Below are 18,125 nucleotides of genomic sequence, written 5' to 3' on the forward strand. Positions count from 1 at the left end.
TATATATATTTATGTCAATAGAAATTCTACTACAGTTGTTTTTCTGAAATATTACTTTACTATAAAAAATGCTTTTATCGTAGTCATATTTATAAATGAGAGGATATCTAGCAACATGTTAATTTGAGTAAGTATAGAGCTGTAATTCGAAGCCTATAATATCTAGCTTTCACACGCCCAAATATTGCTTTTGCGCCACTAGAAGAAAACATATGTTTGCCGACTATGTTTTTAGTCACCAAAATAGTCGTAAAACAGAGAGTTATGACTATGTTACGACTATAAGAAATAGTCGTAAATATGTAGTCGCTAAATCATATATTTGAAACTTTAGTCGCTAAATAAGTTACGCTATATCTCATTTTCGTAACTGTAGTCGTAACATAGTCATTAAAATATGCGACTACGACTATTTTGCGATTAAATGCATATGTCGTAACATGGTCTAAAAATAAGACGACTATTTGGCGACTATTTTGTCACTATTTAGCGAGTGTGTAACAACTACGTAGTGTTGAAAACAATTTGACTTTTTCTCATCCGAAAGCCAATATTCAAAACAAAACCTAAACCTGACAGAACAAACAAGTACCCAAGATTTTCAAACACAAATGTTCAAGAGTATTGTCATCATAAGAAAACATAAAGCTATAAGTTCAATAGAGTGAGATAACAAGTAACCTAAGAAGGAGGAGGACTTGTAGTTTTTGGTGGATTAGTGGTTGAGACAGGTTCTATGCTAGGTTGAGCTGTGTGAGTTTGCATAAAGTTGAGAAAGGCAGGATCAGTTTGTAGTTGGTACTTCTTGACCAAGGACAAGTGCTCGAGCTGGTCCTTTTGCTCAGCCACAGCTCGAGTATGTGCTTCTTCACGGGTAGCTATCTCCGCGTCACGCCTTTTGTTGTAAGCAGCCTGCTCTTCAATCTTTGACTGAGCTTCCTTCAGTTGCATTTCCAGAGCCGCAAAAGATGAACAGCCCCCTGGTTGATTTCTCTTGTCATTGAAGATGGTCTCCTTCAGGCTTCAACTCCATAAAGAATCCCTCGTGAATCCCTCTCAGTGTACTGTGAAAAGAGAAATACAAACAAGATTAGTAAGGATATTTAGATGAGATATCTAATGACTGAAAAAGTTACCTGAAGAAATATGGCAGTACACTCCTCGGCAGTGACCTCCCGAGCTCTATTATCCGCGTCAAATGAAGTCTCTTTCTCAAGCTCATTCACATTGTCTTGCAAGGTCTTCTCATCATCTTCAGCTATTTTCTCCGCCTTTTTATCGACATACAAACCATCTCGCTTTGTGTGTGTCTTGATGAAAAATTCACCAAGACTCAATGGTCTTCCCATCTCCTCTTTCTGCAATGATACAGAAAAATAATGGGTTATTCAATGATTATGACCGAAGTTAAAGTTGCATAAGGTGTAAGAAAAACAGAAAAACAGAGGGTTACTACCATTTCATCTTGGATTTGCTTATAGGACTTTGGCCTTGACAAATCGATGTGAAGACCGAGACTATTGCAGTCAGACATACGAGCTTTATAATATATATTACTCTATTACTTTGCTTCATTTGTTTCCTTAGGTTTCTGTCAACTAGTCCTTGCGTTGCTCACCATGTCTTACATCCACCTTTGACAAATCTCCTAGAAAAACATTTGAACTGACCCTGTTATCAAGGGATCTCGTGTGTGGGTTTTCTACAAAAACAAAGAAAATACAATGTTGTTAGTTAAAACATCATAAGTAAATGCAAATACGAAATAATGAAAGCTATAATAAAGAAAATTGTACCGCGAACTCGAGAAAGTATCGTTCTTTTCTATCTGCAGGCACACATGTCTAGCTATAGTAAGGACCATCAAATTTGTTTGTAAATTTTTTATTAAACTCTCGAACAAGGTTTTCCCCGGGTAAACCTGTAAACACTTGTCAAAAATTGTAAACATGTTATATCTGAGAATCAGAAGCATGTTATATCATAGAATTATAAGCATGTTATAAACATTTGAACACATGAAACATTTCTAAACATGTTCTATCACAGAATCAAAAGCATGTGTTTTCATATGACTATGGTCGAAAAAGACCCGGAGCACGTAGTGGAGGAACCCGTTGACGAGGAGAAACACGAAGACGAGGAGCAGCACGTAGCCGAGAAGCAGCTCAAAGCAAAGAAAGCACTAGTCATCCCCGATGGTCCTCTAACAAGATCAAGGCTCAAGAAGCTCAAACAATCAATCAATGGAATTCTTTGAGAGTCAAAGAAGATTGAAGAAGCGGCTCAACTCTCCCTCGTAATAGTCTCGTCCCAAGAGGTTCGGTAAAGGGTTAAGTGTTGCTTATGCACTCTTTTTTCCTTGCCAAGTTTTGTTCCAATGGGTTTTCTTGACAAGGTTTTTAATGAGGCCTAAGTAACACTTTCAAGGCCTTTTACCAAGCCCAATTCGTACGTTCAAGGCCCATACTTTACCTTAGCCCATTTTCTATCTTTTCTCTTCATTTTTTCATTTAATGATTTTGTAATGTCCAAGACATTTTGCATGAGTGTTGACTTGTGCATGCGCTTGCATGTTCTTCTTCTCTCCCTTCTTCTCTTTCATCCCCCTCTCCTATATAATACCCCTCTACCTCTCATTTGTAACCCATCTATCTTAATTTTTATTAAAAACTCTTTCAAGTTAGATCACTCTCTTGTTCTTTACTTTGGTGTGTAATATCCAATGTTGAGTCCAAGCCCGGTAAATCAAAGGCTCTTCCGCAGTCTTTGTGCGACCATTCGCTCCACATCCTTTGGTCTACGTGATCTCACGATCCCTTAGGTGCAAAGCCTATCCTTTCCTCAACTTTTGAGTGTCGATTCTAGGAGGATCATATCATGTTTGAATCAAATGTAAACCTATAATTAGAATTCAAAATTTAACATATTTAGAGACCTTATCAAGACTAACCATGAGATATCTAAGACGAACCAACATAGAATTTACGGAACGCAATATACATGTTATAACAGTGAATTAGAAGCATGTGTAAAGAACCAAACACATGCATACAATTGTAATCATAAAGCAATCATAAAGAACCAACCACACGAACAGTTGTATACATCAAACCAGAATCAAGGGTAAAGAAGTTTTTGGACCAAATAATCTATACACTCAGACATCAAAACACACATTCAAACTATAAAACCAGCATGCATCTTTCTACATCAGATTTATCATCCATGCAACAACATCTTATCGGATCACAAAACACATTGATAAAATTAATAGTTCCTAATTGACTATTCAATATACAACAGAGACAATAATAAAAGGCTGATCAAAAAGTCATACCAAGCAGTATCATGCCTCAGCTTGGGAGAGAATACAGTGGTAAACTGATCACGGCTTGGCACCATAAGCAAGCGTTTAGAGCCCTAAGCAAGTCGTCATGGATTTCCGGCAAAACTGGTTCAGCATCGTCGTGAAAATTGTTCCGTTGAGCAGATGGATATGACAGACATTGAGACTAACTGTGAGACTGAACCTGCATTGACTAACCCTGCGACTGACCCTACGATTATTAAAGTGGAGGTTCCTACTGTCGAGGCTGAGATTGATCTGGAGTGGATTCCGTGCATTATTCTTGACTTCCTGTAAAGATTGAGCCGCATGGTCTTCACGTTAACGTTTACCGAGTTCTGGAAAAGCCTATGTGGCGGTGGATAGTTCCAAACACACGCTGGTCTTGACGTTGACAGTTGGGGGAAACGTGGAATGCATATGGAGTCGTCTTAGGCAGAGGAATCTGGACCGCCGACGTGAAGTCGTATTGAGGAGGTAGAGGGCTACTTCTCCTCACCTAAGTCGCCTGTTTGCCTCCTCCAGGTCTCTGAGAGACATTTGGAACCGTTTATCTCTTCCGTCCCCAACGTTTATGAAGATTTGTTAAATTAGGGTTTGAAAAAGGAAGGCGTAGAGAGAATAAGAACTGGATTGATTCGAAAAGAGATGAGGGAGAAGAAGAACTGAATCTATTTGGATTCAGAAAAGGAAGAAGAAGATCGGATTGATGAATCAATTCGATCGAAGAACAAGATTAGAGAGAATTAGGGTTAGGGTTTGGGATTGAAACGATGAAAACGAAATGATTCATCGTTTCAGTCGATGGTTACGGATACAGAGTTGTAACTGATCTTCAACTAATGGGTTTCGCTTCAGGGTTAATTAGTTCAATTAGATAATAGTCGCTGTTAGACGCTATGTAGTCACTAAAAAGGATTAATTTAATCAAATTTAATCATTTTTATTAATTTTGGTTTTCACTGATTTTAATGCAACAAAATTTAAACCTAAAAATTTGAATTGCATTAAACTTAATTATGTATTTTTTTTTTTTGGTGAACTGACCGGAGATAGTGCCCTCCCTAAACTTTATTAAAAAATATAAAAATTAAACAAAAACATCTCTTGGCCGAGGCGGACCAACAACATCCTCGTTTAAAATCAATGCCAAATCCGGCAGAACAACATCAAAACAATAAAAAACTAAAGGTAAAGAAGACGCATAGTTTGCTAACCTATCGGCAAGACGGTTAGCTTCCCTATACACGTGAGATATACGGACTATCCAGTCTCTTCTGAGTAAGCCATGGCACAGACGCACCAGGAAAGACAACAAATGAGTATCACTAATCCCCACAAAAGATGAGTATTCAACCACCACCGCTGAATCCACTTCCAACTCTAAACGTGTTATACGCCTCTCCCAAGCTAAAACTTAATTATGTATAATAACCAACTTTTTGAATTTATTTTTTATGATATAATTATAATTAATTAATGTAACATATATACATATATATATATATATATATATGTTTATTTATTCAAAAATATAAATTACATGAACAAATTTTTGAAATAAAGGAATCAATTAATAAAGGAATGATATATAATTTATATGTTATAAATAGTAATGATATGGTATACATAAATAGAAGTGATATATATATATATATATATATATATATGTTGTAATACATAAAATGAAATGATATACAATAAAAAGTATTTAAGAAGTTTTCTTAGAAAATATATCTAAACTAGTAAAATGTCAAGAGTGTTCTTCTTACAACACAAGTGGCCAAGTGCGATCTTCCTTGTTACTTCTTATTACATAGTTTTTATATTTCTTAATTTTAACGACTACTATTACAGATCTGTAATAGTTGCCAATTAGCGACTGAATAGCTACTATATCAGAGAAGTCGCTGATAGTGGCCAAATAGTCGCCCAATTGTCGCAAGGTTTGGCGACTACCAGTTTAGTCGCCTATTGTAGTCGGCAAATGCATGTTTTCTTGTAGTGCCCGTTAATAAGCTACCCCAATTCATGCATAGCCCCACAGATCTTCATTGGCAAGTTGTTAAGTGTATTCTTTGCTATTGGCCGGAACGTCAACACATAGTATTTTGTTATGGGCGAACACACCTCTAAGTCTTCATGCATACTCGGATGATGACTGGTCTTGTACTTTGGATACGTGTATCTCCACTAACGCATATCTCGTGTATCTTGGTGGCAATCTGATTTCTTGGTCGTCTAAGAAGCAAAATGGTGTTGCTCGTACTTCCATTGAGGTCGAGTACAGGGCCGTTGCTAACGCCCCTGCAGAGTTAGCGTGGGTCAGTACTCTTCTTACTGAACTCGGCATTCAAGCTCCACAACCTTCGGTGATTTACTGCGACAATGTAGGAGCTACTTATCTCTCTACTATCCCCGTCTTTCATTTGCGGATGAAGCATTTTGCCATTGATTTTTAAGTTTTACGTCAATACGTCCAGTTTATTGATAGTCTGACAAAGCCGCTCCCTCGTCCTTTGTTCCTCAATTTTCTATCCAAGATTGGTGTTGGCCAGACACCTACATCTTGAGGGAGCGTATAAGAGAGAGGATATACTTGTAATTATGTATTCCCTAATCACTCATGTAATCCCCTATATATATTGTAAACACTCTAATGTAATAAACATTCATTCATATAATATATAACTTGATTAGCTTAAACGGAGTAGTTCCGGTTGCACTTGTAAGAGTTTGCGAATGTAGAAAATTTGGTTTTTAACGTTATCAAATGTTTGAATTATTATATTAGAGGTTGCAAAAAAATTTAGGTTGAGAATTTATGTGAGTATATAAAGACTTTAATAATGTACCTTTTTATTTGTCCTTTACATAAGTTTTTAGGCATGTTAAAACATCGGTTTTAACCCGTTGCATAGGGTAAGAAAATATTTTATCTACAAATACAACAATGTTAAATTTTACGTTTTCATTTTGATAAGAATCTTCCTAGGATTCGACACTCTTAAGTTGAGCATGGATAGATTTGGCTGGAAAGCCGTGGAGCGGAATAAAAGTTGAATGATCAATGGATATCACAAGAAGCTTGCGGAATAGTTTCACGATACCGAACTTAGATCCTTTGGATATACGCACCAAAGAGGATAAGGGTTTTGCTGGATATACACACCAACAAAAGAAAAGCTGGATATACACACCAACTAAAAGATCTACTTAGAGAAAAGGGTTTTGATAAAAAGAAAGGTTGTGTTCTCAAGCGATAACAAGGGGTTTATAAAGAAGAAGAAAGTCTTGGAACACAATCACAAGACTAACTTGGAAATTAAAAAAAATATTAAAGATAGAGTTTGAATAGAAATGACTCTTCAACCACTTATTTTCGTCACTCCTCTTGGCCATCAAATTACCCACTTGGTTTGGGCTCTTCTTGGGCTTGTAATAGGCATAAAAAAAGCTAGACTTGATATATGTTCCCTTGGGCCAATTTCTGAATGTTTGGCCATGGTTTGGAATGAGTGATTTGAATGTGAATCATTTGCCTCATTAAAAACCTTGACAAAAAACTCATTGGGACAAAACTTGACTAGGGAAAAAGAGTACAAATGAGACACATGCCCAATTGGTGATCATGTATCAAAATCAGAGAGGTTAAGATAACATCTTTTCCATACTCTTTCTCCGCTATAAGCTCATTCTCTGATTCAAACGGCTCCTTAGGTTCGAGCTGCTCCTCTGCTTCAAGCTCCTCCTCGGCTACAAGCTCTTTATGACGTTCCAAGTCCGTTGTGCTAGGCATGATCATATCATCCTCTCCCTCTTGAAAAGGATTTGATCTCAAATCCAATTCATCTAAAATAAAAAGGACCAAGTCAATAATTTTGCAACAGGAACTCACATTATACTTACTTTGCAGATGAAGTTCAAAAGCTTTGTTGTTGATTTAGCTTGCTATGTTGAATTGACCATCGATCCTTGGGATTAGATTGGACTCCCTTTCAGTTGGAAACATTTTCTTCCTCCAATGTATCCATACTTGTTCTCCAATCTCAAAAATCATCCTAAAACGAGCATAAGGTTTCTTATACTGCGTGAAAACATCTCCAATTCTAGTCCTCGAAAAGAAATTAGATGAGAACTCTTTTAAATCTAGTGGCTCCTCTTTTGTACCTGTAATGTGTTCAACACGTTTGACCAAGAACAAGTGTGTTATTACAGTCATGGAATCATTATAAACATGTAAACATATCTCTGTTTGGATTAAATCAATATGCTGGTAATGTTCCCATTTTAATTGCGTCTCAAGACAAGAATTTGGTTCCAAATATTCTTCGAATAAACCTAGCTTAGTCTCGATTATTTCTTGATGCAATAAACTCATAATCACAGCCCCTAAATCATAAGAAATAAATTGATTTGAGGAGTTACTTACCTGAATAAGGTCTTTGACATGTTCGGTGTTTATCATCATTTTTTTAATCTGGGGTTTCTTCTTTGATTAGTGCGTTGGTGGTGACCAACTCATCCTCTCTAGAAGTTAACTTACACAATGAGAACTCAAAATATTGCAGCATATAATCTTGCACGATCATATTCTCCTTTTGACATCTTTCCACTCTAAATATGGTGTGGCTCTCCTTTAGCTTGAATGTTGCATTTGGTGGTGCTTCTTTGATCAGTATGAAACGACCCACATCTTGGTGTTTATTCTGGTCCAGATTGGCTGGCTTAAACTGATTGTCTCCCTCTCTTGTTTTAGTTCTTCTTAAGCGCTTCAAGATTGCCTTAACATCTGCATTTGGCTCTTTTGATAAAGACAAGCGAATCAAATCTGTGTAATTTTGGATAGAAGTGTACTTGAGAGTAAAGATACTTATCTTATCATGGCTTGATATGAGCACTAGTATTGCATCAAGTGGTTCATCTTTGAACAATGAAGAAGCTTTAACTACCTTTCCATGCTTTTTGTTTGCTTTAAATTGAAAGAACGAAAGTTCTCTTGTTTTCCTCAGGTACTTTCAGCTCCAAATTCCATGATGATAAGTCTTTCTTTTGTATTTATCTGGTAGATTTTCCTTGACTTGGGTAAGCCATTTGAGTTCTTCTCCAAAATACTTATGCTTCTCCATGTCACCTGTTCTTTTTTTAGCACTGACGGGATAGAACAAGTGCATTATACTTGACATAGATAAGTCAAGAACATGATTTTTCACAGCTGGTTTACAAAGCTCATTGAACGAATATGATTCACTCAACAAGTTTTGCAAATAATGCATTTCAGAAAAAGGTTTCACCAATATATGCTCAGTTCTAAACAGCTCAATTGCATTGCTACTCAAAGAAACTCTTATAGAAGAGTTAAATTCACAAAACTCATCAAATAGAAAACCTTTTGACTTAAAGAACTTTTCAAGTTTGAGAGTTTCAAAAGTTGGAATTATTTTGTCAAAAACAGTTTTTGAAACACACAATTCTTCGACATTTTCTAAACCAGAACGTTTTTCATCTTGAGTAGAAACCAACACAAAATAATTAGGTTGACCAAATCAATGTCCTTACAGTGCTTTCTCAGGTAGTCACAAGGAAATGACATAAATATCGGTTTTGGCACAGGTCTGTTTGGCTGCTCGAAAGCACTAACCAATGGCAACTTCTTTCGTGCTTCACAAAATGTATTTTTTTCTAGAACCTGTGAAAAAGAAACAATACTACTCGGTTTCTCCGGTCCTAAGCTGGTTAGTTTTTCACAAGAATCTTTAGACAAAAGATCAAACTGAATAAAAGGAATATCGCAATTAGGTTCTAAGAACTCCCTGAATAAGGCGGGTTGATCTATTGTTTGGTTTTCAGTTTGCTTTTCCTTGCTAGTCACATTTTGCTGATCTTGAACTGTTGCGTTTTATTGTTTCTCCACACTCTCTGGTAGTTGTTTATCCGGCGGTTTAAACTTTCGTGAACTTAGTTTTGGTTGAGTCTCCTTTCCTTGATCTACTTATTTCCATTGTCCTCCATTAGTTCCTGTACCTATTTCAACACTCTTGGAGAAGGACAAGCGCATCATACTAGTCATGGAATCATCATTAAGAACTTGGGAAACTTTAGCTTGTACCTTTTCATTGTTAGATGCTGAAAGAATTTTTAGTTTCTTGTTTTCTTGCTGCTCCATGGACTCTTTGTAGATTGGTAAAGCTTGATTTACAACTGGCTCTTGAATAGTAAACCCCTCCTCTGGACAATTAAGTCGCACTTTTGTTGCGCTACTACCAACAAATTTGTGTGTGGTTGGAATTTTCTTTTGGCTTTTCATCACATCTAGAAATGAATCCATTAGCCGCTTTTCCAAATTATCATAATTGTTTTGTCTACTCAACTGCTTCTGAAGTTGTTTATCTTGCTCAACACTTGGAAGTTTTGTGGTTGTGTAGCTTTTGTCCTTGTACTTTTTCCTCATTAGTTCCTTAAGATCTCTCCACGAGGTGATAGTTGGCTCCTTGAAGAATAAGCGATGATCTTTTTCTTGTAACCACCATTTATATGCATCGCCAGTTAGATGGTCGATTGAATAAGCTAATCTCTCTTCTCTTTGGATATGGTTGTAGTAAAACCACTCATCGATATTTCTTTCCCACTCTAGGTAGTTTCTTTCTCCTGAAAATGTATAGAGTTGAATTTCATTAGAAGGCTCATACTTAGATTTGAAACGAACCTTAGTTTTGGGAGTGTGAGAAATTTGTTATGGATTGCTCCGTTTGAGGTCTTGCTGCTCTAGTTTTAGCTCTCTAGAGTTTTCCGATTCTCCATTTGATGCTCTTCTTTTCTTTTTAAGATCTTGCCGAAGTGATTCAAATTCGGTGTTCATTATTTTCTCCATCCGAGTTGAGAATTCCTTGAGGAAAAGTTTGTTGTTAATGTAAGCTTTTTCTCCATGATTCATCATCTTTCTTGAAGCAAATGAACACACAAATCACCAGTAACAAGTTCTTTTTGAAAAATAATTGATTGAACACAACAAACACAAAATGATCTCAAAGTTTCATGAAATCCTATTCACGACAGTATCAACTGATCGGGCCAAATAAATTATCAAACGATTCTGAAAACTTCCGGAAATAATTTTTAAAAAACTAGACTCGTTCTAGATTCATATGCAATTAATTTTGCAATTTTCTAACAAGCCAATATTTTATGAAAATTAAATCAATATGACTGGGAAGATGAACAGACAAAGATGAACAAAGATAAAAGGGATAGAGTACTCAACTTCACAGCAAACTCTGATACCACTTGATAAGAATCTCCCTAGGATTCGACACTCTTAAGTTGAGCAAGGATAGATTTGACTGGAAAGCCGTGGAGCGGAATAGAAGTTGAATGGTCGATGGATATCACAAGAAGCTTGCGGAATAGCTTCACGATACCAAACTTAGATCCTTTGGATATACACACCAAAGAGGCTAAGGGTTTTGCTGGATATACACACCAACAAGAGAAAAGCTGGATATACACATAAACTAAAAGATCTCCTTAGAGAAAAGGGTTTTGATAAAAAGAAAGGTTGTGTTCTCAAAGGGATTACAAGGGGTTTATAAAGAAGAATAAAGTCTTGGAACACACTTATAAGACTAACTTGGAAATAAAAAATATTAAAGATAGAGTTTGAATAGAAATGACTCTTAAACTACCTATTTTCGTCACTCCTCTTGGCCAGCAAATTACCCACTTGGTTTGGGCTCTTCTTGGGCTTGTAATAGACATAAAACAAGCTAGACTTGATATATGTTCCAATGGGCCAATTGCTGAATGTTTGGCCATGGTTTGGATCAACAAATGAGTGATTTGAATCTGAATCATTTGCCTCATTAAAAACCTTGTCAAGAAAACCCATTGGGACAAAACTTGACAAGGGAAAAAGAGTACAAATGAGACACATACCCATTTGGTGATCATGCCCAAAAGAGTACAAAAGAGTACAAAACCAGTGAGGGTAAGATAACATCTTTTCCATACTCTTTTTCTGCTATAAGCTCATACTCTTATTCAAACGGCTCCTTAGCTTCGAGCTGCTCCTCTGCTTCAAGTTCCTCCTCGGCTAAAAGCTCTTTGTGATGTTCCAAGTCTGTTGTGCTAGGCATGATCATATTACATTATTTTAAAAATTAAAAGATTTAATTTATGTGTGTGTTAACTCATCGAACACATTTAATTTAGTAATTATGTACTGCAGTTACATATTTTATAGTGACAAAGAAATAACAATTTCATTTACTCTATCGTATATCAAACAAATTTTAATTCTAACCGGTTCAACCTAGTAATATGCATTTTCTAGACTATTTTCATCAAAATTTTCTTTTGTCACATGCATTAGAATATATTTATCATATTAAAATATAATTTTGAAGTAACATATATCTATTATTCGCTATATCTTGTTCATACACATGTGTTATCCCGCGCGATTATATCTAAATCATCAAATAACAGTTTCCATAAATCTAGGACTTACCAATATTAAAAAAGATACGATGTCTACAACATAATCTTTTTGGTACGATTTAAATTCTTTTGTAGTAATTTTTTAATAAATTTTGTTTTTGTGAAAAATTGAATTATTAAAATAATTATTATTTCATTTGAGAATTTTTGAGAAATACCCTTTTGGTGTACCCCTTTTAAAAAATACCCCTCTTTTCTATCCATTTTCAAAAATACCCTTTCCGAATATGAATAACTATAAACTTTTATATGGTTGATAAGGTACATCAAGATCATCATTACTACTGGGACTCTAAATACAAATATTTATAACGTTCTAAAAGGTTCTAAACGGCATTTATAAGGGTTTTATAAGGTTTTTAAAAGGTTTACAAAGTTTTTATAAGGTTTTTAAATAATTTTTAAAAGGTTTTTAAAAGGTATTTATACAGTACACACATATAAAGATAATTTGTGTCTATAAAAAATATAAGCTTACACATATTTTTTAGACAAATTTCAAATTTTATAGTGACTTTTTTTTATAAAATTCGAAAGAGGGGTATTTTTAAAAAGTGGTATTCGAAAAGGGGTATTTTTGAAATTCTCCCATTATATTATTAAGATTTTAAAAATGTTTTTGCTAATAGATTAAATAAGAGAAATTTATGGACAATGAAATTAGGGAATTTTTTCTGAATTAATTGTTCATTGGTTAATATGTGTAATTGATTTATTTTTTCCATATTTAGGGAGAAATGGTTACAGCAACAAGTGTTAATTTCACAAGATAACCCTGCTCTAGAACGAAGTCTCGGTCCCAGGTTTCATCGTTGGTCTCGCTCAGTTATAGGCCTTTTAAAGTGTAATGTTCACTCCTCATGGGTGAATGATACTTTTTTCTATGGAGGGGCTTGGATTCTACGGAATCATGTTGGTGATGTTTTTATTCACCAAGGGATGCTTTTTTACCATGCATCAACAGAATTGCAGCTGAACTTCAGTGTATTCTTTCGTGTCTCCAAAGTCTACACAACTTAAGGGTTACGACATGTGAGGTATGGTTGGATTGTCAAGCTGACAGCGGTGAATACTCCGGCAGCTTGGCCTAAATATAGATCTCTTTTGGAAAAGATTACTCAAGCAAGAAGGGTGATGCGGGATGTGTCTTTTCAGTTCTCTTCACCGAAAGCCAATGCGTTGGCTAAGTAGATTGCTTGTAGTGTTACCTAAAGAGGTTGTCTAACGTCTTATCTTCCTCTTGGATGCATGCACTACAAGAAATTTGGCCATTAATAGCATACTGAAAATGACACTGTATCGATTTGGTAGCGTTTTCATAAACGCTATGACTGGCCGTGCTATATAAGCTCCACCACCTATGATAGGGCCCTGTTTGTTTCTCCATTTTGCATCTCCATCCAAATGGTCAATTCAAATGGATTATCTGAATGATTCATTTGGATGTTAAATGATTAAACAAACAAAAAATAAAACTATTCATCTAGATGATCCATTTGGCTGGAGATGTGTTTGTTCCTCCATTTTGCATTTCCATCTAGGGCCCTGTTCGTTTCTCCATATTGCATCTCCATCCAAATGGATGAACCATCTCCATCTAGATGATCCATGAAACATGTATTTTTATACCCTTGGAGTTCAATTCCCCTTAGCGTTGCAACATAAGAGGTATCGATCCAGATGGATGAATTGCAAACAATTAAGATATAACAGATCTAATCAAGTCAAGCCAAGTAGTTCAGGGGTTGGTTTAATAAACTCAAAAGCGTAAAAGTAAACTAAAGAAGCAGAATTGAAAGCAGTAAATGAAACAGAGAATCAATCAGATAAACAAAAGGTCTTAAGGATGGGCTAATGGGGTGATGAATCCTCTTAGTATCTTTGGGATGCATAACATGCTCAGATAGATATAATTCTAGACAATGAACCACTTAACCTAATCAGTCCAATCTCTTGGCAAAGATTATCAGATCTATAGCACTTCCTAATCTCAACTTTCATTGATGAAACATACTATAAATAGGCATAAAGAACAAGATCATTAATGTCAATCTACTCCTTAACAACCAATCTCTTGGGTAAGTAAATAGATCTCTGGCATTAGTTGATCAGACATTCCATTTGAACACTTTTTGAGTGCTGGAATGTCTAAGATCTAATCGTGCATGGTTAATGCTAAGATAACATTAAGATCTCCTAATCCAGAAGGTATCTACCTAAATCCATACTTAAGAAACCCTAGAAACTAAGATTCCTCATCACCTAACCCATCCTATAAACCCTAGAAAGACTACTCAGATCTGGAGTTCATCATGAAGAACACAAACCCAGAAATCCTTGAATCTTTCATAACTAGATAGATAATGATCTAAGGAGCAAGATATTGTAAAGAAACAACTCCAAATTCTCAATAGATCAAAAGATATAAAGATTACAAGTTTCTGGAAATGTTTGGTGGCTACAGAGAAAAACCCTAATGAAAACTCGTTTTTGGCTTAATGACCTAAGAGGTCTATTTATACTAAAGGCAGGAAGCCCTAAAACACAAAAAGACAAATTACAAAGTCGGTTTAAGGTGAGCTCGGTCGGGTGCTTGTTGGGCTCGTTCGTGTCCTCCCTCGGCTCGTCCGTGTTCAGCTTCCTCTTGTGAGTCCGGGTGCTCGATCGTGCTCGCTTGGTCGGGTTGGATACACTCGGTCGGGTCCACGCTTTGCAGTGTCCGGGTGTACCTGTTTTTGCTCTAAAATGCAGATGATATGCAAATCCCTATGCTAAAGATCCTAGATGCGAAATATAATGCAAAGAGACTAGAAACTCTAAGAAGTAGAGACCTAGATATGCAAATAATGCACAAAACATATGCTTAAGAGTATAAAAATATAGGGTTATCAATCTAATTACACTCATCCAAATGACTTTCAAAAATTTGCCTAAAATTTAAAAACTCACCTAGATGGTTCATCTGGACGATTTTGAATAATGCTCATTTTTTAAGTTAAAACGAACGACATCCAAATGATTCATCTAGATGAATCATCTGGATGGAGAAACGAACAGTCCCTAGCACTTTTTTGAATGTTACGGAAGGTGAACCTATAATAGCAATAAGAATTTGCTATAGGATAAATTTTACTAACACTTGTTTTGCGTTATGATATACGTTTTTCTAGCTTTGTTCTTGCAATTTGCATATTTTATAATAACACTATTTTATTGCTGTCATATTGTGCACCTATTATGGTGATAATCAATTGTGGGACTAATAAAGATCTAAAGCAAACAAAAAAATCATACAATACCACTACTTTTTCCATTAAAGGTCCAAAGAATACAAAGTGACCACAAGCATACTTTTTCATGGTTCCTATTGCTTTGTGACAAATTCAAATCACATCACATTACACTCTTGCAGCTGAACATAGATCTCACCATCAGCAAAACGTTTTCTCAAGCTCCCGACCCAAGTAGCAAGAATAACCCGAAAACAAGAAAAACAGTGATTTCCTACGGCCAGTTGCGTGAAAAAATGGTAGGAAACAGCTGTTTCTTATCATATTCCTACAATTAAAATAGTAGGAAATCACCCGTAAGAAATAGCGTAAGAAATAGTAAATGGTAAGATATTGGTAGGAAATTTCCTACCAAAAACGCCTCGAATGAACTTTTGTAGGTATTTTGATAGGAAAGATGAAGGGTATTTCTGACCATTTTCCTTCCATTAATACATAGGAAACGTTTCCTTCTAAGTGATTTCCTTCTACTTTCGAAACCATTATTCATTCCAATTTCCTACGAATTATTTCAGTCTAGTTTTCTACAAATTTTCCTCCACCTTTCCTTCAAAGGTGACTTTCCCATATTCCTTCAAATGTTTTTGGTAGGAAATACTAAATATTCAAAAAATTACATAAATCCAGTTTTAAAGCGATTATAAATTTTAAATTGACAAAAAAAAATATTCAAAACGATAAAAATTCCTAGTAATTATTAATCCAAATAGGTATCTAAATGGTCCAGGAGGTATCTCTCTTTCTAGTTTCTGGTCTATCCCTGAAAAGGCAAGTAATACTTGGAATTGGAGACGCCTTCTTCGTCTTCGAACCTTAGCTGAAAGGTTTATAAGATGTGATGTTGGAAATGGGTTAACTGCGAGTTTTTGGCAGGACAACTGGACTCCATTTGGTCCTCTTCTGCTTTTTCTGGGAGAGGAGGGACCTAGGAGCCTAAGGATTCCACTCATCGCCAAGGTAGCTGACGTGGCTACAGGAAATATTTGGGCATTGCAGTCTCCAAGATCGCCTCAGGCGCTAGCTCTCCACGTCTTCTTGACTACTGTTACGCTCCCTCTTCATGCTCATCAAGAAGATTCTTATTGCTGGAAAGTTGAAAATGAGGTTTGTAATAATTACTCTTCTTCTAAGACTTGGCAAGTCTTAAGGCATAGAGAAGATGAAAAAATCTGGGCGGAGTCCGTTTGGTTTAAAGGAGCAACGCCTAGAAACTCTTTCAATATGTGGATCTCTCACTTGGACCGTTTGCCAACCAGATCGAGATTGATCTCATGGGGAATGCAGATTTCTCCACTTTGCTGCTTATGCTCCTCTGCAACAGAAACAAGAGATCACTTGTTCATGTTCTGTGGTTTCACCATGCCTATATGGACGTCAGCTCTAGCTCGGCTTCGCCTTCCTCCTGCACAATTCCAAAGCTGGGATGCTCTTATGTCTTGGACCAGAGTTTCAAGTCAAACTGCTCCATCAATGCTAAGGAAGCTCGTTACCCAGTCCATCATCTATGCCACATGGAAACAAAGAAACAATGCCTTGCATAACTCTTTGTTCTTCCCACCTGCTTCTATCTTTAAGAGTATAGATAGGGAAATCATAAACTCTATCAATGCTCGCAGGCATCGAAAGAATTTTCAAAAGCTAATGAGCTTCTGGATTTCTTAATCTTTTTGAGTTAGCAAATTTTACTTCCTTGTTTTTTACCTTTTTTTGCCAAGGAATTAAGTTGTATAGGTAATCAAAATGTAATCCCTATCTTTTCATTGATATGATATTTACTCATTTAGCAAAAAAAAAAAAAAAAAAAAAAAATTATTAATCCAAATAGTAATCTATATATATAAAGTTAACTTTTCTCTCTCTTCTCCTTAAGCCACATCATCATCCACCTCATTTTATTATTTAATTTTTAAAATTAATTATACCATTTTATCATTTAATTTTAATATTTAAATCTATGTAAATAATTTTTTCAAAAATGAATATGAAAGGTCTTTTTTATATTATACATTATAAAACGAAAAAATATAATTGATTAAAAGTTAAAAAAAACTTACTAATTATCGATTATACTAACAAATATATAAATAATAGATTATAGTTTTTAGTGAATTTTTAAAATATATATATGATTATATTTACACAATGTAAACCTAAATATAATGGGATTTAACGGGAATAGAGCAAAAAGTAAGAAATTTTGAAAATATAAATCTATCTAATTTATGTCTCAAAATTTTTTAACATAAATGAGATAGGTCGGACCGAAACATGAATTCTCATTTTTTATAAACATATAAAAAGGTAAAAATAAAAACAATATTTCTTTAAAAGTTTCCAATATGAATTTAATTATTTTTTCCCAATACAACACATATGTTAAACTAATAAACAATATAAAAAATTAACTATATTTCTTAAAATCAAAAATTAAAATAAAAAACATTATTAAATGAAATAAACTAAATATAAAGTAAATTATACTAATATGTTAAATTTAAAAATTGTTCCGTATGAAAAAAACAAAAAAAAAATATAAAACATAAAATCAGAAAAAAATATAATAGTATATAAATGATCATTACGAGATATAAAGTACGACAAATCCAAAAAAGGAAAACTTAAAAAATAAAATAATAAATTATGACAATATATAAAGAGATAATGTAAACATTTAAAAATATAACAATCCGCCCGAAACCCACAAATCATGTTCAAATTTCATGCCAACATATAAAAGGGCCCAAAATATTAACATCTAGATCTATATTTGGTAAAAACCCTAATAGCACACGTTTCTCAATGATTCTCAACCGCACTTCCATTTACGCCCACACTTCGACTTATACTATACACACTTAATTTCTCAACAACTAATGAAGCTAAAATTCAATAGTTTTTCTATACAAACACAATTTAAGTTTTAAAAAGTAAAGTATGGTATAGTGAAAAAAATAAGTAGAAAACAAAATACGAACTAATTACTCATAAAC

The 18,125-nt window shown here is 34.9% G+C and overlaps 1 protein-coding gene across 1 annotated transcript; it reads left to right on the top strand.

The window, feature by feature from the left end:
* Positions 1 to 16,356: 16,356 nt before the first annotated feature.
* On the top strand, positions 16,357 to 16,797 carry LOC111832111. Its single transcript, XM_023788454.1, has one exon. It carries the CDS (start codon positions 16,357 to 16,359, stop codon positions 16,795 to 16,797), a length of 441 nt encoding a protein of 146 aa, XP_023644222.1.
* Positions 16,798 to 18,125: the final 1,328 nt, after the last annotated feature.

This window comes from Capsella rubella, unplaced genomic scaffold (genome assembly GCF_000375325.1).
Source record: "Capsella rubella cultivar Monte Gargano unplaced genomic scaffold, Caprub1_0 scaffold_2, whole genome shotgun sequence".
Taxonomy (NCBI): Eukaryota; Viridiplantae; Streptophyta; class Magnoliopsida; order Brassicales; family Brassicaceae; genus Capsella; species Capsella rubella.

Coding starts and splice junctions, on each gene's coding strand:
- LOC111832111 (XM_023788454.1), top strand. CDS start 16,357: ATGTGGATCTCTCACTTGGACCGTTTGCCAACCAGATCGAGATTGATC.